Genomic DNA, 27810 nt, shown 5'->3' with positions numbered 1-27810 from the left:
GAAGCAAATCTTGGAGACTACTTCGCGAATTTCATATTAATTTATGTTACGTTGGGGTAAAATAGCCTTGCATCTAGCACTAGCAACATATTATTACTACGCCGCGCTACTCGCTAGCGCCGCGTCTATCGGCAATCAGTAGTGGCGCGGACTATAGGCACATAATATAAAATCGCATTTAAAAATCGAAATATATGAAACCGTCGTGGGATTTGAGATTTGATCCCTGCAGTTACGTTTTTTGTTAACGAGATTTTTTACCTACTAAAACTGTGTTCATGTTGTATGGAAATTGTTTTAAACTAATTCTGAGCGTCACTACGAGTCAAGTAAAATATTTAAAAAACAAAAAGAAACTTGCTGTTAGCTAGCATTCAAGTATTACGCAACGAATTTTGGGGGGAGGGGGGTCCTTTTGTAAAACGTTACGATGCGGGGCGGGGATTGAAAACGTCGAGACAATGTCAAAGTTATATGAAATACATAGACGGTAAGCTTGATAGTATTGGAAAATCTAATACATAAAATTTTCGTGTCACAATGCTCCCATACTCCTCCGAAACGGCTCGACAATTCTTATGAAATTTTTATGCATATACAGTAAGTCTGAGCATCGGCTATCTATCATTCAAAACCCTGAATGTTAAGGGTGGTCCACCCCAAAATTTTTATTTTATAGACAATTTTTTTTGTTTTAATTTTTTAATGATACAGTATTGAAAAATACATACAATTTGTATAAAAATGGTCAAGTGACAAAGAGGTTGCTTATCTCATTGCCATACCTATAAATAAGTGTTAGTGCTTAGTCAAAAATATAAATGTTCTCAATCACCTTATATAATCTTTATTCAAGTATTTAAAGAATCAATTAAACCAGTTAGGAAAATATTTTAATTATATTTTTTTAATATATGAAATTCCGTTACAGGATTGTCAAATTACATCGCTACAATTTTTTTACATAATACATATATATGGACACCGTGTCTTTGTCAATTACACGTCTCATTGATAACCTCCTTTTTAAAGCCGGTTAAAACTAATGCTGACGCAGAATTGTATTAAAATTAACGATGACTATATTTTTTTACTATATTTCTTTGATTTACTTACATTAAACGTCACTTAATTCGTCAAATAGTTTGCAAGAGCAAATTTGTGACATATATATTGATTTGATGTTAAATATTTCGTCAAATTTAGCGCCTAGAGAGCTATGATTATCATTTCAAAGTTGGAAAAATTAAAATGTCATCTGAAACAAATGTTAGTTTCATATTAACAAAATAGCATAGAAAGTTTTTTTAAATAAACACAAAACTTGTGAGTGATTGAATAAAAATCAGTGGCACTACAACCTTTTTAGGTCTGGGCCTCAGATTTCTGTATCTGTTTCATGATCATTTGTCCATTTAATAGGAAAGTAGGTGATCAGCCTTCTGTGCCTGACGCACGCCGTCGACTTTTAGGTCTAAGTTAAGCCGGTTTCCTCACGATGTTTTCCTTTACCGTTCGAGCGAATGTTAAATGCGCACATAAAAAGAAAGTCCATTGGTGCACCTCCGGGGATCGAACCTACGACTTCAGGGATGCGAATTGCACGCCGAAGCCAACAGACCAACACGGCTCAAAGCGATTTAATAATAAAAGTTACATCTTTTTTCTCTTTAATCTATAAATTTGTAAATATTTTTTTTTCGTATAATAAAATCTAATATATAAAATTCTCGTGTCGCGGTGTTTGTAGTAAAACTCCTCCGAAACGGCTTGACCGATTCTCATGAAATTTTGTGAGCATATTGGGTATGTCTGAGAATCGGACACCATCTATTTTTCATCCCCCTAAATGTTAAGGGTAGTCCACCCCTAAATGATTTTTTTTTTAATTTCTAGATAAATTTAATTTTTTTATGATACAGCATTAAAAAATACATTCAACCACTAATTTTCAGCCCTCTACGATCAACCCCTATTTTTTATTATAAATGATATACATGGCAAATCGACGTTTGCCAGGTCAGCTAGTATTCTATAAATACCTCACAAAGCCTGTCTATCGCTGACAAGTCCCTGAAGCTTCCGGGCTACTCCAGCACTTCCGCAGCGAGCTCGCTTCACCACTTCCTCCGTTTCCGACACTCGCTTCAGCCCGCCCACTTCGCACGACACGAGCGTGTTTATTGCGTGTAGGTCCTGAAAGAATTAAGACTACCTATAGTCACTGCGATGACGTCACAAAGTTTTTTCCACCAACTTCTCGAACTCTTTTTAAGTCAGAGGAAGAGCAGCCTTCTTTCTTCAGAAAAAGACAAGCCTTAACAATTGTTTGGGATTATCACCAGACACAAAAATATACACATTTCCGCGGTAACGGCTTTTCAAACAACAAGACTAAGGGTCCCCGCACATGGGCCACCGGCCACAACCACAAATCGCCGCCACTGGCATATTTCCTGTAATTTTTATACATTTTATATGGACTCGCCGCACACGGTGCCGCCGGTGGCGGCCACACGCTACAAAGCTTGCTTCTTGTGGCTCACACCGGCCACTAAACGCCGACACAAAAAGCCGCCACACGACACTCGCGCGATTCCGCGCCCCTCTCTCCCTTGCCTCAGTTAACCTGAAGTCGACGGTGAAGGCCTGGGTAGAAATATGCGAATTGTTTGTGGGAATTTTTTCGAATAAAACTGCCAAAGAAAAGAACATTGAAGGTAAGTTTAATAAAATAATATAAAACCATATATTTATATTCTATTTTCTTGCCACGGTATTGCTCCTTCATTCATAAAATAATCTTTTAACGTATCTCTTGCAGTAGACGCTCGTGATACTGGCCAGCCTGTATTTTGTATATTTTCGAGTCCCACTATTTTCAAAGTGTGACGAAAATGGAAGGGATGATTTCACCTTTTGCGAATAAAGTTGTGCAAAATTCAACAAGATTTCACAATGTCTTCTGAGAAATGAACAGAAGTGTTTAATGGGCGATGTAATATTTTCCATTTGTTTGCAAGTACGCCGAAGGTACACTCAATGCAACGTCTGGCACGGCTTAACCTATAATTGAAAACTTTTTTGTCTAAGTCCAAATATTTTCCAGAATATGGCCTCATCATATTTTCATAGAGGCCAAATGCTTCATCATGTATAGTTCAATGGTTGTCGATTACCGACCTGTCATGGTGAGGGGATATTTAATGTCTTTCTGTGTATCCAATAACTACGGTTTCGACTTCTACGACGACGTCTTTTTATCAAAAGTAGCGCAATTAAACCTTCTTCGTCCGAGTCCATTATGATACTGCAGGCAAGGGTTAAAAAAAGTAGCAGCCCCCGACCGCAAGTGTCGACCACCGACCACAAGTGGCTGTCGCGCGCTTCAGCTACCTTTGTAGCCGCTTCTAGCTTCTCGTGGCGGCGTTTGTGGCTGTGGCGTGTGGCCCGTGTGCGGCGACAATAAAGCTGACTAATTTAAATATATTATAATACTAAAAAAATCATCTACAATGAAGAAGTTTAATAAAAAAAAAAGCTGGGTTGCACTCCGAGAGTGCCGGCAGAAGTGAAAACTTAAATATGTTTTATGATATTTTGGAATGGTTAGGGAATAATTTTGCACGAATTGCTTTAATAAGCAGTATAAAAGTACTATCATTTATGTGGTAGAATACAATATTTATTTATTGCGCTATCGTACAAAAACATGACAATTTAAATACGCCGCGCCAGCTGTCTACTCCATCCGTCTTACGAATTTTCGATCAAGTCACTTGTCCTGACGCGAGTTTTACATTTTTTACCCATTCCAAAAAAAGTGTTCAACGGCGCTAAAGAAGTTTTCACTTCAAAAATTTCTAAAGAAATAGTTCCGTCTTTCCCAACCTTTCTTGTGCCATGTCCCACCTTAGCCTTTCTAAAATTCTTACTGTTTCTATGTACATAATTTACACATACATAATTTTTAATATTAAAAAATTTTGAATTATTCACTTAAGAAAGAAATTACTAGGAAATTGTTAACGAAACACGAACTAAATTTTCGAATACGCCACGCCACGACACGTAAGTGTGTTTCCGACTTTATAGTTGATTCTATGTATTACATCTTTTACACTTAAGCTTAGTGGGAATAGACTTACCTTAGCGGGACTCCGGCTAAACCGATAAGTGAGATGGTGTTTGTGAGGCGGGGGAGGTGGCGGGGAGGCGGTGAGGGTCTTGACGGAGAGCTGAGGGGCTCCAGACACGCGTTGTCCGCCGGGGGAGTAGGTCGCGTCGCCACGCGCTGCTGGCAATGGCGAAAGGCTGCTCTCCTGAAACATAACGTAACTTTGTTTACCAAGCTCTTAATGAGTTTTCATTTAATAGCATGTTTAATTTTTTCCCTTGATAGCTTGCTTATGTTCTAATATAATTGATGTGTATGTGTGTAAAATTTGTGATGTCATATTTTCTTGTATAATTTTATACGTACACAAAAACGTATGTAATTTATACACATTTTATAATTAAAAGAAAAATCAAACTTACTCACAATATTTAGCTAAATACACTGTAGACCCATACATTAATTCCGTCTTTTTCTTTTTTCTTTCTATTACGAAGAAATATTTTCATATTAAGACATATGTGTTTAGAATAATTTACCTATTGATTGCAATAAAATTAGGAATTATTATAAATACTCTCTATTATGAAAAAAAAATGTTCGGTTCATTGAAATTCGTTATAAAGTACACTGTATGTATTTAGATTAACGTGAACGTCGGCGGAATCAGGAAAATTTATTATTGTTGGACACTACGCGCAACAATGTAATCTGTTATGGCTTTGTATATTGTCAAAGTGTTTTCTTTTATAATATGTAAATGTGTAGCTGTAAGATTACTTATAAATAAATACCTAATAACCCAATACTCTTCTCTAAGTTAGAATACACTTGAATTACCTTGATTATTATTTCCACATAATTATTCTAACGTTCTTGTGAACTCATCCATACATACTAGGAGCCCGTAGACCATTCAGTCAGTTCATAAAGTAAGAATCCTAAGTAGGTATATTGATAAAGCCAAGCTCTTTTGAGAGTCACGGGGTCAAGAAAAAGGGTGGAATATGGCCATTAGTTTCCGAGAAATTAGTTACGAAATTTAGCACACATACTCCTTTTTTGAAGTAGGTTAAAAATCCTTAAAAGTCATAACTCACATCTCGATTTCTTCCAGTGAACCGCAGCGCAAAGTTCTGCATACATTGGACATAAACTCTATTGTAGAAGTTGATTAGGTCTCCTCTCTCTGGTGAACCTAAAAATTTAATGTTTGTAGTTAAACTCCTCCGAAACGGCTTCACCGTTTCTCATGAAATTTTGCGTGCATTTGTTTTTCGAAAAACATGATTCATTTCATTTTCCTGCTTTAATTTTTTCTTTGCGTCACTATTATATTACATCGCGCGTATTAAGAGAATTGGGCTTTACCTTCCTTGGTGCTAATGAGCACCGATCTATAGACGTGATTATCAGCGAGGGGCCTCGCTCTGTAACATCTCATTATATCTGTGAACGTTCGCTCTACTTGATTGCTAGGGCTATTCGATACCTGGAAATATAGATAATATAGATTTTAGAATATTATAGGGAGCGTTCAAGTATTATGTAACGCAATTTTTGGAGATTATTGACCCCCCCCCATGTAACTCGTCATAACGTTTTTCAGTACTCAAGTACAGTACTGTACCCAAGTATAGTAAAACGTTTCGTGACCACCGAGTGACTCTTTAGTTACTATTATGTGGTGTAAGTCGACAAAAATATTAACAATAACGCATAATTTAACCCCCGCCCCGCATCGTAACGTTTTACAAAAGGAAAATACGTTACGTAATACTTGAACGCTCCCATTGAAAAAAATATTTATTAATTTATACTGAAAAGCCGTAAATGGAAATAAGAACGTTCTAGATAGACATGAAGCTATTTTCTATAGATTTTTCAAGATTTCTATAAACGTAAATCGGTACAGCGTATTTGGATTACGTTGGGTCTAATTGCAACCAAGAATTATAAGCGTTTATCGTGGTGGGCAGTGTTATTTTGTAAGTTAATCCAAAACAAAATAGAATTGATTCATATATGTAACTTAATGTACACTTAGAACGTCAAAAAAAATTATATTAACTACCAGTATTCAAATCTATGGCGTAGAAACGACGAGAACTGGCAATATACTCTCCGTCAACATACAACACTCAAATACGTAGTAGCTTGGTCATTTATTAAATAAATAAGTGTTGTCTCAATAAGATAGTTCTTTAAAGATCCTAGTGGATTTTAAATAAACACTATTTATGTTTCCTATAACGTTTTATTAGCTTTAATAATAGATTTTTAGTAACAAAAACATTTATATGTATATATTTGTATTCTTTTTAATATGCCTCTTTTTCAAAGTTTATAAGTACTAATTTTTTTTTGTAAAAAAAGGGTTTTCATTTCGGCACAATCACAATCTAAAATATTAAAATGAAGTGAACATGTAATATAAGGAATCTTGTTCTCCGATACCAATTCCATTGCTAAGGAACTTTGTGTTCTTAGAAATTAAAGAAATAATTACAATGTTTTTATTATAAAGCCGTTTTAGTTAAATTAAAACCAAACCTTACCATGTTAACTATAACTCACCTTACAAATAACATAAACAGCGCACATCAAGATCTGATCTAGATGCCTGTCCATCATCAGCTGCGTCTGATGCATGATAGAGTACTCCAAACAGGTCCAAATCTTTCTTTTCAACTCGTCATCGGTGAGACGAAGCCGCATGCAAAGGTCGTTCATACGAACCACAGCTAGGCTATAGAACTGAAATTGAAAAAAAAATCAGATTTTTTTGTCTTAAAATTGTATTGAAAACTAAACTGAAAGAAAATTTCTGAAAAATGTATTAAAAACTAAACTGAAAGAAAAATTCTGAATACTATATTGATATTTTTCTTTTAAAAATTGTATTGAAAACTAAACTGAAAGAAAATTTCTGAAAAATGTATTTAATTTTTTCCTGAAAATATATTAAACTCTAAATTGAAAGAAACCTTATGTAAAATGTATTTAATTTTTTTTCCTGAAGATTATATTAAAAACTAAGTTGAACGATAAATTCTGAATACTGTATTGAAAATTTTTTTCTGAAAACTACCAAGTAATACTTATTTTATACGTTTTAAGAGAGTTTAACGTTTCATACGTTTATTAACGCTACATAGTTTGTTGCAATGTTTGCTAAAAAGTAATATTTTACCTTTCTAAAGAACAACATGAGCGAATTATTATTCTTCTTAGGCGTAGTGTTTGGGGTCTTTGGAGTGATTTCACCATTTGAGGATGTTGGACTAGATTCATTCTTTGTATTTGTTTGTACTGAAAAAAAAGTTAACAACTATATAATACATACATATATTATATAGTACATATTACATATTTGATTTTCTAACCACGTTTAAATCCAGTATAATATTATACTAATAACACTACATACTATATAGAGAATGTGTTTAAATACCTAATAACGATTGGCCTGGCTTAACATTATCTTTGAACAATTGCTTCTTCGCCTGGTCCGCCATCAACGGAGGGTATCGGTCAACCGTCGACATTGGTGAATGGATACCTAAAAAAAAAATTTTTAAACAATTGACAAATCATTTAAATAATAGTTTTAATGAAGGTGTGTCCGGTTGATCACCTACTTGATTATAAAAATGATCACGGAACAGATAGAGAAACCTGAGGCCCAGAACTAAATGGTTGTAGCCCCATTAGTATACAGGGCGTCCCAAAGATATAGGACATGAAGGGAAAGTACCTTCAATATCGTAAGATAGGGTATTTTACTAAAAGAAGACTATGTTATTTTTAAAAGTTAGTAATTCTGCATTCAAAGATTATCTAAAAATTACTTGCCTCGTCTGGGAATCGAACCGGCTTAAATGTAAAAAAAAGGGTGCGTGTACTTATGTACGCGCGTAAGAAGTTATACTTCTTTGGCCTTCTTTATTTTTTTAAATATAATTAATTAATAATTAATATTTAACGTAAACAATTTAATAATATTTAATATTTAGTATATTATTCAATTATTAATTAATATTAATAACAATTATTATTATTATTTATTATATTATTAATTAATTTAATAACTTGGTATGTTTCATAACCTTTTAACTAAGTAACAATAGGTCTTTGTGAAAAAGCATGGCTAAATTTCTTTGAAAAAATAATTAAAACTCCTTTATTTGTTTAAAAGGTAAATGTCATTATGGTCATTCAAAATTCTTTGCTAACTTCACGCATATTCTATTTCTTTTTACTTGTAGATTGTCTTATTCCCATCTCGCTCGCGCACGCTATAATCACACTGACAACTTTGTGTCACGGTGCGCGCGCAATCGTAAAATTTCACTCTCATCAATTTTTCATAACGCGCCTAAAGAAGTATAACTTCAAAAAACATTATAATATGTATAAAGTCAAAATATTATGTTTTTTTAATAATTAAAAGTTTACTATATAATATTGTATACTGAGTGACCGTACTAGTATTTCTTCTCTACAATTTTTTTTTAAAGATAGATATTAGATAGCTTTTAGATATTTTTTATAATCTTTTGTTGCGTTACATATTTGGCTCTACATTTAGATAAAATAAATGAAAAAGCAACGGATAGTCTTATCGCTAACAAGCGATCATTTCCAGGCAACCCTAGTAAGAAAAATATTACAGATAACAATGTAGACTTTACACAATTTCAAAACCAAAACAAAAATCAAATTTCCCCATTTGAAGTCTCTTTTCACCACAGCATAAACACATTTGTCAGAAAGAGACAAAAACTATGGTAGACGAAAAATACTGACGAAGTGGGTCCGTCTTTCTCTTACCTCTCCTTAACGGTGACTCAGGTATCGTGACCTTAGCGGAGGGCGGAACAGATGTATTATCCAGCTGGTCCCACAACGGACTATCTGCGGTCCAGACTAGTGACTCCAGGACTTGCTCTTCGACCTAAACACATTTGAAGAGTTAGATTAACAAAAAAACTCTTTAGGAAAAATTTATAATAATGATCTTTATTCATTTCTCACAAAAACTTAGTACATAAACAAGACAGTTATATACTATGTATTATAAATAAATAATTGTCTTACTTCTGTTTAGGGAAAATGCTAAAGGGTAGTTAGAAAACAATAATTCTCTCTAACATAAAATTCTCGTGTCACAATGTTTGTTCCCATACTCCTCCGAAACAGCTCGACCGATTCTTATAATTTTTTTTATGCATATTCAGTAAGTCTGAGGATCGGTTACTATCTTTCAAACCCCTAAGTGATAAGGGATGTCCACCCCAAAAATTTATTTTTTACTTTTTAGACCTTTTTTTTTGTTTTTATTTATTTATACAAAAATACATACAACCCCTAATTTTCACCCCTCTACCACCAACCCATATTTTTTATTATTGTAAATACTTATTTTTATTAAACTAAACAAATATTTTCTAGAAATAATATACATGGCAAAACAACGTTTGCCGGGTCAGCTAGTTAATAAATATAAATATCACGAAACATATACAGGAATCTGTGGGTTGTAGCGCCACTGTTTCTTATTGTTCCAATGAAATGTAAAATACTTACAGCATTTAAATGTTTGATGACATCTCTACTTAGCTTCTCCACCACAGCCTTAACAACCAGCTCAATAATCTTGTAGAAGTGGAAAGCGCTAAGGTTGTATATTTGCAAGACCCGTGGGAACCTTAGCGAATGGACCCCATACGAGTGTAGCACCACCTCAGTACAACACGCGTAAACTGTCAACTGATATGTCTCTTGTGATAATAGAACCTGAAAAAATATAATTATACAAATTTGACTCATGACGTCACTTAGCGGTAAGTATGACTCCTGAACTCCTGAACATTTCTACTAAGGGCGACGTGATTTTTAATACCGCAAAACCTCACAAAAATTCGCGATCATTTCTACGACAAAATGGCGGTACATACAGACGCAGCTGTCAAACTGAGGTAATTGTTTGTGCGCTTTAAAACGCTTAACATGTTTCTGTGTGAGTATAGCTCGTAGTGCATAAGCTAGATTTTTTCTTAATTACCAACGACTCGATATTTATTTTCTGTACATTGTTATCGCGTAAGTATGTCTCTGTGGTGTAGCATATATATATATATTATCTAAAAGTAAACTGTCTAAAAATATATTGGAAATGAAAAAAATGATTTCGAATATATTTTTATTGTAACATTATCGACACCCACACGCAACAACAAAAACTGGTCTTGCTTGTTTCGCGTATGCGTGCGTGCACGTAGGGAACCTGGAAGTAGTGCGTGCGCCAGTGCACTTTGTGACTTATTGTTGGATGCCCATACGCTCTTTATATTAACATAAATTTTTGTATATAGTATTCTTGGCTATATCTTTGGCTATATTTTACTTTGTTTTTTTTATTAAAGATGTAGCTGTAGGAGCACGAAATAGATTTGTTTATCTATTTCGAAGGCTCTGGAAATAAATTTTGTTACTAACCTGCAAAGAAACCTGTGGCTTCTTTCGATGCTCGTCGCGTAATATATGTTCGAAGACCTTGTAATATAAACACGTGACCATATTGCATCTGTAGGCTATGGTTTCTGAACTACATTGGTTCTCTAAAAGGCTTTCAGCAAATTGTTCCATCCAAGTGTTGCAGGGTTCTATCACTTTCTTCGTTATTGTTTCGTCGCTTACGCCGCATTCGCTGTTGAACGTATAGTATTGCTATTTTAAAAGAGTACCGAGAGTTTTTTACGCCGGCTTTTTCTCTCGGCCTACACCCTCCGTCTTCTTTGGCGATGAGTAGGGATTAATAATTTACTAACGTGGAATAAGTGATACCTGTATCTTATGTTCGATAATAAACATATTTTTTTTTTATCTTATGGTGAGATAGATAGACATCCGTATGTCAACTTTGACTTAAGAAGGAGTCTCGCTTGGGGTCCGGGAATCAGATTTAGCGCTGTCTCGTTTCTGAATCATACACTTAAACTCTTCTTCATATAAAAACGTTACGAATCGTTAGTTATTAAGGTGCTATCAGAAAGTGTGCAAGGAAGGTGCCGTAAGAAGTAATATGGCTATGGTAACCATGGTAACAAATATCGTACAAACTTTAGTCTACGTTTTATAATAAAACTATATTATTTATTATAATTTTTAACAATGCTCAAGAAATTGACCCTGTGGTAGTGAAGAGAGTAAAAAGCCGTATTTCTCAACATTTAAAGATTATATACTCAGGAGTTTTATCAATTAGTTCACTAGTTTTTGATAAATATGAATATGCTCGTACCTTATACGTGTATATAATGCGCATACGCATTTCTGTAGGGAACATTTATAATAACTACCAAGGTTAATTATTAAAAGGTGAACGAAGTTTTTAAATCACAAAGTAATATTTATACGGTCTTGAAAACCTTTCTTGTTTAAATCAAATACTCTCCTAAACATTGATATACAAAAAACCCAAGATGCACAGTCTCGAATAAAAGTAACGCTCGAAAGTGTCCCGAAACACTATTTCTGTCCCTTTCTATAACAGTATGTCTATAACAGTATATGTTACAAGCATATATTATTGCAAAATCAACTTTACGCGAATTGCTTAAAGTTGTTATTACAACGCAGTGTATACGTACTTAAAGCAATAACATTTTACGACCGACCGTGGTCGGTAGGACAAGGTATTGAGTGGAGTCGAACATGACTTTTTTATTTACAACTATTTAACATAATTTTAAATTTATCCGACTTTTCGGGTGCTTTACAGCGTGCGTGGTCACGGTGACTGAAGACAAAAGGTGTTGGATTTTAAATAGTTGTGAATTTATAATAATACATAACTTTAATCCGGTTAAAAAGTTTTTCTTTAAATTAAAAAATAATTTGTTAGTAAATAATATATTTGTCAAAAACTATACACAAAAAAGTTCAAAAGTACATAAATTTATTTATAAAAAAAAACACAAATAAGTAACATCGACTCCACTTATTAGACGCGAGACTATTTGACATGAGCGCACAATTTAGAATGTTGCGCTCATTTTTTGAGGACGTTTTCTAGACGTTGAGTGTGCATCTTGGGTTTTTTGTATATCAATGCTCCTAAATTAGAATTTTAAAATATTAAATAAAAACTTTAAAGAAAATTTAGTACTCACGCAAATAGTTTCATAAGACAAGCGGAGGGTTGCGGCTTCGATTGCCTGAGGAAAGACGCCAGTCGGGCTAAACTGTTGTTTGCTTCCGACACTGGGGTAAGCTCTTCAGCTCTTCGTCCGAGGTACCTCCGCCCCGTTAGAGGCGTGTCCGGGCAGCCTTTGTTACTCTAGATAAGAAATGAAAAATTAAGGCACCGCAAGTATGGTGCAAGTATAAAAAGTAAATATGACAGATTTTTAATGTAGCGAAACGGCTCTGGTGTTAGTACAAATTCCTTTTAATTCCCTTTTTCCTAGAACTCTTTAATGTCATGGAAATTTTATTATTATTATTTTTTATTAATCAATATATAAAAATGAAACCCGTTTTCCGTTGTCACGACATAACATGAAAACGGCTAGACCGATTTGTCTGATTTTTTTTTTATAATATTCCTTGAAGTACGATGATGGTTCTTAAGTCTAAAAACAACACTTTTCTATAATCCTATACAAAATATTCGTAATAATACTTAAAAGTCAATTTGAACTTTAATACCATAACATAAAGTTCAAATGTTAGTGGAGGGGTTCCGGGAAGGTAAATTTTTATTTTTTGACATAATGTATTTGTTGTCTTATCAACTTTTTTTTATCTTACTAGCTAGACCAGTGTCCCGAATAGCAGAATAAGTATTTAAAAAAAATAAAGAATAGACTGTTAGGCGGTACGATGTTCGCCAGGCCAGCTAGTATATCAATAAGTAACAGTATAAATAAGAGTGTCTTGTCAGCCTTGGTCAAAAAGAATTGGTTCCAAATAGTCATGCATGAAAAACTTCGTTATTTGACCATAATATACTTAATATTTATTCATTAACTTATTTATGTGACATTTCGCAAACTTACCGGTCCAAAATTGGCTATAACTTGTGATATTTCAGTATCGGACACTTTCTTGATAGTACCGATGTGTTCTTGAGCGTGGTCACCTGCAATAGAAAATATCTTATAAGGGGCCGTTCAAGTATTACGTATTACTGCAATTTATCCCCCCCCCCCCCCCCCCCCCCTCCTCTTGTCAACAAAAGTAAGCAAAGATCTCAAAAATAAAAAGTAAAAGTACATAGGTAAACATATTATTTTTTTTGTAGGAATTCTCGAAAATGCATTTCGTTTACAACCATAGACAATGTGTGTGTAATATGTGTAAAAAAGTAAACGATAACTGTTGACGTAATCACCAAATAAGAAAATCAAAGCGAGTCCAAGCGCTTCTGACAATTTGTCAAATATGCTTAGCGCTAAGTATCGTCACATCTAATCTATAGTCAACCATCGATAACGTCTCATTGTAAATTAAAGCCATACGGGCTTTTAGATATTATATCGAACGTAGATGTAATTTTATGAGCTGTCAAACCATTTTTTCTATATGAAGCTAGACACGTGATAATCAAGACGAGATTGCGATTTGATATATTAGAATGACCTAAGAGCCATAATAATAGTAAATAGAATATTAACAATAAATGTCTTTACTACGAAATGAAAAACAATTTTTCGTGTCTATACTTTTTAGGATAGCCGATTTCTAGGAACATACTAATTTAAGTAAAATACACATTCATAATAGCGATTTAACCAAATTATGAAAACATTTCGTACGTGATTCACAATTTGTAAAACACTGCCATACAATTTACGCAACGCGTATTACCCCGGACATACATTTGACAGCAAAAAACAAAAATTGAATTGTTAGGCTCAAGAACTCTAATATACTATATATAATATATAGAACTAAAATTTATTATATAGTATATACCTTCACCATTCCATTCATCAATAACATTGAGTGTATTTTGTAGAACATATGAAAATATAGAACTCAACCAGTCCGAAATATCTGACATTTTGTTTTTAACTGACAATTTCTGTCGTTTTACTTTTTTGTGATATTATGGCCAGTATTTTTATATGAAGACAGTTTATATACTCTGGGTGTATTATTGAAACTAGCTAATAAATAGTACTTAGATCAATTGTACGATGCGAAAATTTGCGTGTCGTTAACGTGTAATATTAATCAAGACACGACGAATAATAATCTACTACGGTTTTGAAATTTGAAAATAAAAGCAAATTTCGTTAGAAAAAAAACTGCAAAACATTTTTACATACCTAAAAATATTCTTTCGTCAAATTCTCCAACACTAAGCACATATGTCTCATATAAATTGTTTAGTGATTTCACATTTACGTCAAAGTTTCCAATATCTAAAATTCCTAAATGATCCTCACTGTCGCCATTTAAAATCTGTAAATAAACAATATCTTTCAGTCATTTAATATAATGATTATTTCTTTATTAGTGGCGGCATCTATGCTTAACGAGAGTCGGCCTAGTGGCTTCAGCGTGCGACTTTTATCTCAGAGGTCGTAGGTTCGATTCCCGGCTGTGCATAAATTTACTTTTTTTTCATGGTGCCCTTCATGCATTACGTAAGCAGATTTACTGCAATTCCCTCCTCTTGTAAGCAAAAGTAAGCAAAGCTCTTCAAAATAATAATGCATAAACGTATTCATTTTTGTAGGATTCCTCGGAAATGCATTTCGTTTTCAAGCAAAGACAATGTGTTGGTAAAATGTGTAAAACAGTAAATAATTACTGTTGACGTAATCACCAAATAAGAAAATCAAAGATAGTGCTATATATATATATATATATATATATATATATATATATATATGCCCCTATAGTGCTTACGTAATACTTGAACAGCCCTATGTGCGCATTTAAATTTCGCTAGAACGGTGAAGGAGAACATAGTATCGAATGCTTTAGACTCAAATAGTCAACGCTGTGTTTTTACCCACTTGCCTATTAGATTGACCAATGATCATGAAACAGATATGAGCCCAAGACCTGAAGAGGCTGTAGAGCCACTGATTTATTTTATCTATGCAGTAGCTAACTGGATACATAGTTAAAAATTAAACGCAAGGCCATGTTTGGCAATATTAAATTTAATTAAGTTTTAAATTGGCCATTGTGCAACTCGGAACATGCCTTATAAACTTAGTTAAGTGAGGTTCACAAATGATGAACATTTCTATTTTAAACTTATAAGAATTTAATTTGTACTTAACAGTTCTGCAATTTAATCATTATGGAAAAGTCTAATTTTAACTTTGTTGCTATTACTATTTAGGGAGCGTTCAAGTATTACGTCAAGCAATTTTTGGAGATTATTGACCCCCCCCCCCATGTAACGCACAGTAACGTTTTTCTGTACCCTAGTATAGTGAAACGTTTCGTGACCTACTAGTAACTCTTTAAACCTAAAAGTTACCATTATGTGGTGTAAAGTACTGAAAAGTCTAAAATAATATTAACAATAACGCGTAATGCAATCCCCGGGATCCCCGCCCCGCATCGAAACGTTTTACAAAAGGACACCCCCCCCCAAAAATACGTTACGTAATACTTGAACACTCCCTTACTGACATGTCAACATAATAGTAGTAATAGTAGTAATAGAAAAAAAACACTTACTCCTTTTTCAAAGAATGATTTGATAACTCTATTCCAGCTGTAGTCCTTCATAGTCCTGGCCTGCACTGCAAGTCCATCTTTAAGTTCGCACAGTACTGATATTATACAGGGTGGATGATTTGGTTGTTCATAGTCATCTTCTGACCAGTCACTTGGGAGACCTGTTTTGATATAAAAAAAACGAAAATAATAAGAATGTGAATGGTATTTTGTGTGTTGGATAAAAACCGGCAGGGTTACTTCTGTAAAGTGCTGCATTACAATAATTATCTTAAGAAAGTGGGTTTGGCCCTCTCTAACTGTGATGGAAGCAATATTCATTTATTTAACAATGAATTAGATAAATAATAATTATTCTAATTCATTGTTATTATTAACAGTGATGGAAGCAATATTCATTTATTTAACAATGAATTAGATAAATAATAATTATTCTAATTCATTGTTATAATTAACAGTGATGGAAGTAATATTCATTTATTTAACAATGAATTAGATAAATAATAATTATTCTAATTCATTGTTATTATTAACAGTGATGGAAGCAATATTCATTTATTTAACAATGAATTAGATAAATAATAATTATTCTAATTCATTGTTATTATTAACAGTGGTGGAAGCAATATTCATTTATTTAACAATGAATTAGATAAATAATAATTATTCTAATTCATTTTTATTACTAACAGTGATGGAAGCAATATTCATTTATTTAACAATGAATTAGATAAATAATAATTATTGTAATTCATTGTTATTATTAACAGTGATGGAAGCAATATTCATTTATTTAACAATGAATTAGAAGAGAATGATTAATTTCTTTAGAAAAGATTTTAAAAATAGTTCATAAAACATCAATCAAACTAAATTATGTACTGTACCAGTTTTTTTGGAGTATTTCTTTTAATGCAAAAAATTGTCAATAAAAAGCCAAATCAAAATCAATATTAAAGTGGGAATCAGGATCAGATATACATGGTAAGGTTTAGTTTACAGAGAATTATTAATTTCTTGTTGCCAATAAAAACAAATCCCAGCTTATAAGGAAGTTTTAGGTCTTAATAACAAGGTTTATTAAACGCAGAAATTTTAATCAAATAAAAACTTATGCACATACCTCTAAAATTGGGATTCAATATATCCCTTCGGTCTGCCATAAATGCATTAGCATACATAAAGTCTAAACAAGACAAAAGCAAATGGTACATGTCGACAAGATCATCAGCTGAATTGTGGAACTCTCCTTTTACACTTATGTAGAGGCACCATGTGAAGTTAAATAATGCATTGGTACTGCAAGGTTGAAGTCTGGAACAGAGTTAAGAAATAGATTTAAAGATAGTAGTAGTTACTTCTGTATTATTATGGGCTGATATCTTCAAAGCATTAGAAAAAACTTGGGCTGTTAACCTATCATTATAAAAACTACATTCTTAGAAATAGATTATTAATTTCACCAAGTATAAATAAACATTATTAGAATTAATTTGTTAACTGTGAGAGTACTAAATGATTATTATTATTTGATTTTTGTAATTGTAATGTACAATGCTAGAAGGGAATGTTTACTTCATGCTATAGTTAGATCTAAGATTCATTCACAATGATTATATTAAAATTACAGTTTATTTACTATTATATTTATATTTGTAACCTATGTTTATTATGAATACTGTTTGTATATTATTATTAATAAAACTTACTTATGTTTTTTGCTACTTTTTGTTTTTACTGGTTCATTTGTTAAGCCCATGAAGATTTCTTGAAAAAGTGGTTGGAATTTTCTAAATAAAATTGTTGATACAGCAAATTTGTGCTCTAATCTACTGATTTTGTCTTTAAAATCAGATGGCATTAAAGTCATATCCATCCAGTTCTTAATTTTAGTGAAAAATTGAATGAGACTGTAAGACAAAAAATACAACTGTTAAACATTTGTATAATATCCATTATATACTTTTTAAACATGGGTTTAATTAATTAACATAATACAAAACTAGAACTTTTAATGTTATGTTCCAAGAAAGAACAGTTTGGCATTATCTGCAAAATTTTCAAATATTTGAAATTTACAATAAACATAAAACTTACCTTATATTACATAATCTAAGTAATCTTGTTAAACTAACACAGTTCCCTTTTACTGCCTTCCCTGATTCAACTGTAGGTGTGATGGATGTTCTGCATGCAACATAGAGAGCACATGCCATCCAATGTAGTGAATCACCCTGCAACAAAAATATAACTGTTTATTGAATTATTCGCGACCAATAATAATATAAAAGTAGAATATTTAGGTTAAAGAGCCAATGAAAAGTAAAAAAGTAAGAACACGATATGCATGTGTAATATAACTATCATGAAAACAAAGTCTTTTGAAGTTTATTTTAAAGAAAATTAATTTGTAATACTCACCTCTAAAGAAAAGTTTCGCTTTATTTCAGCAAATGAATCCTTTGATTTTTTTGTAGCCCCTGGATCTACATTTAATTGCGAACATAGATTGTCCATAGCAGCAATCCAATTTTCGTCACTTTCTTCTTGATTAGACATTTTTCTTGATTAAAGTATGAATGATTAACAACCAATAATGTACCATTAAATAAAATAAAATCAATATGATACAGCCGTAAACTTATCCCGATTTTAGCTTTTTTGACAGATACTTGGCGGGAATAATACACATTACATTACACTCCCTGTTTAGCACTCGCGCGGGACACTTTAGTGACAACTGACATTAGTTTTGACATTTTCGATACAAGACTGACAGTGAGACTTTGTGATATGGTGACAGTTAAGATATTTTTATTTTGAATTAGAAAAACAATGGCTTTAGTGCCAAATACGAATTCAATTTGGATAAATTTGAATTTTGAAGATAGTAGCTTGAATTTTAGCATTTTTCATACTAATTTATGTGCTTAAAACGTGACAAAATTATCTGAATTTTGTATTTAGTTGTTAATTTTAGTATATGTTGCAATAATGATTCTCCGATTTTACAGTAGTTCTTGTGTGTTATACAGCATGAAGAAACAAGGAATGAAGTTACATAAAATGTTAAATCCCAAAAATAAACGGTAAATGTATGATGCAAACAGTGGTACACTACTAAAACAGCAAAATTTATTTATAGGTTATCTTTGTTTTAGGCAGTGGTATCCCTCACAGACCACAGATTTAAATATACTTCCCACTCTCAATACATTGACAAAAATTCAAAGAATTCCCGATAATCAGGGAATACGCAGAGTAGCTGTTTTAAATAAACTATTTATGAAACACATAACAGATATTATGTCCACTGGCACTGTGTCAATGGATATTATTGGACGAGGAATAGAAATATCTAAGGTGATATATATATAGATTTTCAATATATACCTTAACATAAACTCACATTATGTATGCAATCATTTAGAGACATATATAGACAAATAATATATCTATAAAAAGTCAACAGAACTGAAATAGAAAAACTTTTAAACATTATTTTCTCCAATGGTTCTTTGGATAATTATTTTTGAGTTAAAAGAGGGAACTAAATATCTTATTTGAATTTAACTTAGAAATATTTTGCAGGTCAATGTTGCAAAAGACTTCAAAACCATCAATATTTTCTGGATATGTAAAGGTGACGCAAGTGATGAAGATACAGATAAACTATTGCAGACAATTGCAGGGCCCTTGAGACATGAGCTATCTACCCTCAGACTTATGGGAGAAGTGCCTTACATATATTTTGTAAAAGGTGTTTGAATTATCTACTTATTTTGAATGTTGATCAAATAGTATTTAAAAATATGTATTTTATGACTACTGTTGTTTTCAGATAAGCACGAATCTCAGATTGTTGATATTGACAAACGGTTACTGCAAGCTGATTATGGTGAGGACTACACTCCAACTGATTTGGGGGAGCTATTAAAATCTGAATTTACATTAAATCTGAAGTTATCACCAGAAATAAAAGTAAGAAATGCGAGTCTCTAGGAACTATAAAATATGGGCTTATTTAAAAAATTTGAAGATATTTGTGTTGTCCTGATCTTCGGCCTATATAAATACAATTTTAAAGACGTTTAAACTTATTGTATTAAAATAGAAGTGTTGATATTTATATAAACAAAATTGGTTACAGGCAAAAATAAAGCAATTAGAAGATAGTCAAGAAATAATTGAGGACCCTATACCAGAGATGACAAATTCTGTGTACGGTTTAGATCATACAAAAATTATGAATAGGTAGTTTAAATTATTATCTTTTTTTTTAGTTTGTGGAATAAAATTGCTACCGGAATCGAATCTAATCAATACCATACAATAGCGGCCTTCACACGTACAGTTCGAACCGTAGGAAACAGCCCGCGCCATTCCGATCTGCCGTCCAATCCGTCCGTGTAGACGCGACAAGCGCGTGGTGGTTTGACAGTTCGATGCGGCGCATTGGTGTGTTCGAACGTTTGTACAGTTTTATGCGGGTACCTCGTGTGGATGACAATTATTTCAAAATGGCAGTTTGGAGCGTGGAAGCAGTGACAGGTTTTATAAGGATATATCGGGAACATCCATGTTTATGGCAAGTTAAAAATAAGTCGGCTTATACAAACCGTAATATAAATCTTCAAATGAACGTCCAGTTGCCAGATATCTTAATGTTGCGGAAAGACGTTCTTCTGGTGTTATGCATTTTCTCATAACTGTATCTTGCTTAGTAATTCTGTGACGGATAAGTTCCAATAAGCAATCAAAATTATCGCCGTCCATCCTTAGGTAATTTTTAAAATCTTCTGGATAGTTTTCTCGTATTTCTTTTAACATGGGTAAATGTCCAAATTTTCGTCTATATTTCTTAACCCATACACGTCTCCTTTTTAGATTATTAAAACCAACCACGAAACCAGCTAACGCGATCACTAGACGTGTATCCATTTCTACTGTACCGGTTAAAACTGAAAGAAAACTTTTCAAATTGGTCGACATTCCACGCGCCATTCCATACTGCGATCTAAACTCTCGAAAAGCATTTATACGTACAGTTTTATCTGCAGGAAAGCGAAATAGACAGTTTGAACCGCAATTAAAACTGTTATTACAATTTAAGCGTAAAGTAGAAGCACAGATCAGCGCGCGGTCTAGTCTGCACAGATTTATCTGCAGAATGGTGCGCAGTTCCAGAAATGCCATTCCGAACTGCACGTGTGAAGGCCGCTATTGCAAATTAACACAATTAGTGTGCCTTGCTCTATGGCTAACATGTACTTTTGAGAATGGAATTTGTTAATTTTATTGCAAATATTTCAACACATCTTAGTTTTATTAAGTCAATATCTCAATCACATTCAATGATATTCTTGTTTAATTTCACAGTTTCAATTTACCGATACCAATATTTTTAATTTTACAGTTTTTTTTTACCAACCTTTAATTAATATTTCTTAGCATTGCTAAAACTAAACTATTGAAAAAGTAACGTTTTTAGTGATTGAAAACCATAGTTTTATATAATTTAAATTATTAACTAAAGATATGATATGGCTAGTTTTAGTACGCCATTTCATTAAATGATCAATTCAGTGCCACGGCAAAATGTGATTCAAATATTCTTTGTAGATTGTTAGCAGCAAGAAAGAGAAGTAAAGAAGCCTGGGAGAACCTGCAATCAGAGTCACCTGTAATATCTTACCGTACTACAAACACATCTCCCTCTAACATTAATCTCAAGGAGCAAAAGAAGGAAATAGCCGAGTTCCTGATAAAGCGACAGGTATTTTTATATTAATATTTTTAAATTTATAATCGGTTATATATTTAAGTAATTATTATATACCTCCTCAATTTTAAGTTTTATCTATTAAAATTAAAATGTCTCTTTCTATTACCATGGGAGGTACCCAATGTCGTCTATGTATTTTTTCTCGACTTTTTTAGCTTTTTGTACATGTACCACGGAATAATACATTTCCTCTTTTTAACACTCGGTTTCTACCCGGCACCGGCAAAAAACCGGGCCGCTTTGAAACCGTCTCGTGGGCATGAGCCCTTAGGCCCTTTTCACATGTATCCGGTCACGTACGCGGTCGCCGTGCCGTGAAACCGTGCTAGCTCTTTCTCATGTATACGGTTTACACACGGACGCCGGCTATGGTAGTCGCAGTATTATCGACAATTTTGAGGAACGACAACGTCTTTTATCATGGAACAAAAATCGGTTGTCTGTAAAGTCGGTTTACTGACGATAGTTGAACGTGACAACGTCATAAGAAAATACCGATGGAATGGTTGAAAAGAAAATTTTAATTTTATTTGTTTAATATATATTTAAATGGAAATCACATTTGAATTGATCTAGTTACATTTATTTGTACGCATAAATACAATTATGTCGATTTTTAACGAACGAACGCTGCTGAACGCGGAGGCCGATTGTGCCTCTTTGTCGCTCGTTCCCCGCTCTCGCTTGCACTTCAAGCCTTAAATGGAACGCCTCAGAGCGATGTAACGCCGCATGAGTCATGTTTTTTCGTGCGTGCAGCCGGCTCCATCGAATTATAAGACGTTGTCACGTCAAAAAAGATAGCCTTACTCCTATTGTATCGTCGTCGTCAGCGTCGACTTCATTACATACGAATGGCATTTGCGCTCGCAATGCCGTACCGCGCCCGTGTTCATGTGAACGCGTCTATACAAGTCCATACAAGACTATAAAGACGGCTGACACGCGGTCACGTTCAAGTTCTCATTGTTGGTCATATATTACTACTTTACACGACACTGAAAAAGAGCGTTACTGTGTAACCTCCAACCTCGTAGCGCTTATGACGCGAGCTTAGGATCGCAAGAGTTAGTTACGGAGTACTGGCGTAGGATATCTTCAAGAGTTATTTATAAGGTCGCTTATACGTCTTGTTTTGTTAAGTTCAAGGGTAAATAAATAAAACAATAAATCTTTTTATTATCTTACCAACATTCTCCCTGTTGTTGCCAAGTATAAACATTGTTATCTTTCAATAAATTAATTTAAAATGAATTTTATTAACAAATTGGCCTTGATGTTCATTATGACAACAACACGATCTTTTCTATATAGATGTTTAAATTGTTCGTCATGAGTTTTACAAAAATTACGTCTAAAATTAATCCTAATTTTTGACGGACCTAACCAATGGACTTTCTGTCTATGTGCGGATTTAACATTCGCTCGTACGGTGAGGGTACACGAGGTGAAGAAGCCCCATCATTGACCCAAAAGGTACAGAAAGCTATCACCTACTTGCCTAGGAAAAACAAATTATCAGGATATAGATACAGAAAAGTGAGGCCCAGACCTAAACGGATGTAGCTGGTTTTTTTACATCAACGATCTACAATATTTACTTTATACATAAAATACACAATATTTTAATAATATCACAATTTCTTTATCGTCTTTTAAATCCAAATCTAAAATAATTTCTAAGTTAACATCTGAGCGATTGTCCTTTTCTGTCATATCTTACGAACTTTAAATAATGCATAGATGTCTGTTAAAGATAATGTAATGTTAACAAGGAAAAAGATTAGATACCGGAAGTTCATATAATCACAGACAATAAATGCATAAACCAAAGAGAAATTACTCATAAATGATTCATAGTGCAAATTTGTTTTGAATTCGTGAAATGACTCGTTTGAAAATATCTTTATAACCTTTTTAAATTAAATGTTAATTAAACATTTAGTGGATAGAAATTTCTTTTAAATGATAGCTGAATGTGCATTCGAAGTTTTTTATTTTATTTCTCATAAAGGAGGTTGTCCATTGAATTGCCGTTTCGATGAGGTCAGCTTATTTGAAACTTACTGAATGTAGTTTTAAGAGATTTGCCCTATATAACTTGATATTTACACTTTCGCAGAAAGTACTTAACAACCGTACTTAGAATCTATTAAATAATCTTTAATCATGGATTAGTAACAATTTAATTAGTTAACGACTCATTTAAGACGTCGTCAGACGGCAGCGTCTGTGTTCTTCCGATCTATTGTGAAGTTTTATCTTGCTAATGATCGACTCTGTGTATCACTGATAGTGATTATTTAGTTAATAGTCAAGCTATTTTAATATGTTGTATATCCTTATGTTTATGTTGTTCGTTATCAATCTCTATAATCTATATCAGTCAGAAGAATGTACGAACCATTACTCGTGTGATGTAAGTCAACTTTGGGACAAAGTGACAATTTACTTTCCGTTAAAAAAGTGTTTTTCTATGTCTAAAACATTGATATACAAAAAACCCAAGATGCACACTCAACGTCAAAAAATGAGCGCAACATTCTAAATTGTGCGCTCATTTCAAATAGTCCCGCGTCTAATAAGTGGAGTCGATGTTATTTATTTGTGTTTTTTTTATAAATAAAATTATGTACTTTTGAACTTTTTTGTGTGTAGTTTTTGACAAATATATTTACGCTATATAAAGTGTAGGTCAGTCAGGAGGTAGCCAATTTAAAAAATTTTTGTTAATTTAAAGAAAAAACTTTTTAACCGGATTAAAGTTATGTATTACTATAAATTTACAAATATTTAACATCCAACACCTTTTGTCTTCAGTCACCGTGGCCACGCACGCTGTAAAGCACCCAAAGTCGGATAAATTTAAAATTATGTTAAATATGTAGTTGTAAATAAAAAAGTCATGTTCGACTCCACTCAATACCTTGTCCTACCGACCACGGTCGGTCGTAAAATTTTATTCTCTAAGTACGTATACACTGCGTTGTAATAACAACTTTAAGCAATGCGCGTAAGGTTGATTTTGCAATAATATATGCTTGTAACATATACTGTTATAGACATACTGTTATAGAAAGGGACAGAAATAGTGTTTCGGGACACTTTCGAGCGTTACTTTTATTCGAGACTGTGCATTTTGGATTTTTTGTATATCAATGGTCTAAAAGTTATGTCAATAAAAGACAATACTATGACAATTTACTATTATTTTAGTCATTTTTTACCCATTAAAAGAGTTTGTGTATATTATGTCATTGACAAAACCGTTCACTCTCGGAACGATAATTGCGTATGTAAATTTCCTTTTAGGTGTAATTATTTTTTTTTATATTCGAATGATAGACCTTTAATTTGTTCCAGATCCTTCACAACAAGTTACAGAGGGAAAGACGAAAGCAAGACGATACACACGTTGAATATGAAAAAATTGAGGAAAGAAATGAGGATATATACGAATTTTGCGATGATTATGATGATAATTACGATATAGAGTATAGTTCTGTAGAGAAATGAATTGTGAAAATATTAAAAGAATTTTAAATGTGTAAAGTAGGATTTTTTTTCAGACTGGTCTTATAAGCGTGCTATGCCTCAATACAAACATGTTTTCTCACGTTTATTTTACTAAAGTGATAAGGACAAAACATTGCTAATTTAGGCTTATAGTACGTTTATAGACAATACTTAATTTGTATATAAATGTAAAATTGTTAGAGAATATTTAATATTTAGTAAAAAAGATATGAACTTAGCGGGTTAACGAGTTAATTCAAGATCCTGGATTTGATTCTTTACTTAACGGGCAAACGCACTTTTGTACTATCAATACAAAAGTACGTTTGCCCGTTCTGCCATTGTGAGATTTCAGGGTGATCCGGTTCATCTTCGGAGTAATACAAATATTTTGCGTAGAGGAATTGTAAGTCATGATAGAACTTCAAAATATTAATTCAGCGTTGCGTAAGTTAAAAAGAAAAGATTTTTATAGAATCGATGCTATCTGGTTAATTTTGACATAGTCATAGTTCGTGCTAAGTCTGAGTTCGCGAACGAAGAAACTCAGGCAATAGTCTGTTTTAATTAGCCAATCGAAAATATGGATAAAATCTTCAATATAGGTAATTTTAGTAGTAATATTTATTTTATTTGTTCAAATAAAGTATTATCAATACAAAATTATCTTTCTGTCTGCCTTCTGCGAAATCGATTGTTTTTGGACTGCGAATTTTCAAAGTATTTCGATGGTCACTTCAAAAACTGATTAAATGCTAATAGACGAAGTTTGTTTTATTATTTTGCACTTCCCTAAAACTTAGTAACTTACTAATCAATAAGTTTATTGTAAACTAACAAAACAGCACAGGTACAACTCAAGTAATTAAAAGTTAGAAAATTCCACTTGTTTTCTGTATCCTGGGAACCTCTAATGGCGACCTAATTAATCTGTAAGCATTCTCGACCCACTTAACCGTTAAAAGCGCAAATAGAAATGAGTTTTTGCCTACAATGTGCCTCTGTGAAGAAAGAAAATTATAAATACATATGTCGTCCGATTTTGTGGTGTTTTTTGCAATTACTTTTCTCAAGACATAATTTTTTTTATATTAAGAAAATTCAGATACGGGTTCGTCGTTCGTAGTACTTGATTTAGACTTAGTTGACGTAGTGACTTAATTAAATTTGGTTTAGATTGTTAATTTCTATTGGTATGTTGTTTTTATAGCTTTTGATTTATTAAATGTTCTGTTTTACGCGCCTTAATGTTAGGTCAGTTCGTTTGATCACACATTTTTACTTTATTTTTTACATTCACTCTCACTTAAATAGTAATCTTGAACAAAAACTTGGAATTATCAATTTTACGCCCTATTGTTTATTTAGAAGTGTTTTGTTTAATGTTTATATAATTAACTGTAACATGACTCTTAATATTATAGTGATTTAGTGGCCATGTTCATTAAAAAGTATAAAATATTCGTAGTAGTTTGCTTTAATTCTTTGGGGCAGATACGTCTGTGATCTATTATCATTTTATAGGAAACTAGGAGATTAGTTTTCTTGCCTACTTCTTTCAACTAACGTGAATATAACCCAGGATGGATTCAACTTTATTGAAGTATCCAATATACTAATCTTAAATAATTAAAAATATGTTTGTTATCATAAATTTTATTTATTCACCTTTATTCGTGTGTGATGTTTCATATCCAGTCATATTTTATTTATCATTTTATTCATAGGTGATCAGCCTACATTAACTATGCTTTATAATACACGTGATTTTATTCGCTCACAGTGTCTTGTGCGCGCACTCTGCGTTACCAACTAATTTAGTTTCATTTCAATTCTTTCAACGGGCAGCATTAATGTCTAAAATCTATGAACTTACAAATCAAAGATATAAAGATTATACGTCTGTCCTATCATATGGTGTACAGATATCTATGATCTAGACAAGTCTGCGGAGTACTAAGTGCACGCATTAAGAACTATTATCTGGGATAAAGGGTTCATAAGAGTGGTAATAAGCGTTCCACGCATTAGAGGTACTTACTTATATATAGAATTCAATGTATAGACATTCTGAATGATTTAGAAGATTATTTCAATATTATCCACGATATAATATTATATTAATTATTAATTCGTGATGATTCATATGCTCTCTGCAATGAATAATCTAATTTAATAATTTTGAATAAATCTTTGAATATAATATAAAATAAATATTTGAATTATCGTCGAAAATAACGAAAACCACGATTGCTGAAAATCCCTCGAAATATCGAGTATGTTAATCACGTAATAATTTTATTTTTATGACCGTTACGGAATCTTTATTCAATTATTTAAATAGTACATGCGTAAACAAAGACAATTTTAATGGGTAGTACCCTGATTTCCTAAAAATAATATTGAATCTATCAAATAAAGCTTCATAGTCTCAATTAAAATACAAAATCTAGCTCACAAAATAACTAGTGAGCGAGGGTTATATGTTGTTAACAGTGGATTTCCCAGGCGATCAATAGCAATCTGGGTCTACGACGGGACTAGGTTTTTTATTATTGATTTTGCCACGTCTCGATGTGAGCTTTAAACGCTCTTAGGAAACGAACCCTATGTTTGAATTTAAGATATATCTGCAGAGTACAAGCTAAGGGTGTTTCGAACAATACGGATACATGTT

The 27810-nt window shown here is 32.7% G+C and overlaps 2 protein-coding genes across 4 annotated transcripts; one reads left to right on the top strand and one right to left on the bottom strand.

The window, feature by feature from the left end:
* Positions 1–454: 454 nt before the first annotated feature.
* Positions 455–18648, bottom strand: LOC125059114 (retinoblastoma-like protein 1). The gene is made up of 19 exons (XM_047663335.1): positions 18254–18648; positions 17930–18066; positions 17542–17742; positions 16956–17146; positions 15833–15993; positions 14458–14593; positions 13183–13265; positions 12295–12461; positions 10619–10829; positions 9707–9916; positions 8951–9074; positions 7572–7679; positions 7311–7429; positions 6695–6874; positions 5489–5609; positions 5218–5315; positions 4149–4322; positions 2043–2196; positions 455–1258 (listed from the first exon to the last, which is right to left on the bottom strand). The coding sequence occupies exons 1-18, from the start codon at positions 18389–18391 to the stop codon at positions 2044–2046; spliced, it is 2712 nt and encodes a 903-aa protein (XP_047519291.1). The 5' UTR covers positions 18392–18648; the 3' UTR covers positions 455–1258; position 2043.
* Positions 18649–18668: 20 nt separating this feature from the next.
* On the top strand, positions 18669–25900 carry LOC125059121. 3 transcript variants are annotated; one of them, XM_047663348.1, is made up of 7 exons: positions 18669–18921; positions 18994–19195; positions 19424–19592; positions 19674–19813; positions 19983–20086; positions 21455–21608; positions 24981–25900. In XM_047663348.1, the coding sequence occupies exons 1-7, from the start codon at positions 18827–18829 to the stop codon at positions 25131–25133; spliced, it is 1017 nt and encodes a 338-aa protein (XP_047519304.1). In that variant the 5' UTR covers positions 18669–18826; the 3' UTR covers positions 25134–25900. The 3 variants fall into 3 exon arrangements, with proteins under 3 accessions (XP_047519304.1, XP_047519311.1, XP_047519321.1); XM_047663355.1 differs by having other exon boundaries at positions 18671–18921; positions 18998–19195; XM_047663365.1 differs by lacking the exon at positions 18994–19195 and having other exon boundaries at positions 18672–18921.
* The last annotated feature ends 1910 nt before the right edge of the window (positions 25901–27810 follow it).

Source organism: Pieris napi, chromosome 2 (genome assembly GCF_905475465.1).
Source record: "Pieris napi chromosome 2, ilPieNapi1.2, whole genome shotgun sequence".
NCBI lineage: Eukaryota > Metazoa > Arthropoda > Insecta > Lepidoptera > Pieridae > Pieris > Pieris napi.
The sequence above is the reverse complement of the archived record's forward strand: the minus strand, read 5'-3'. Positions and strand labels throughout refer to the sequence as shown.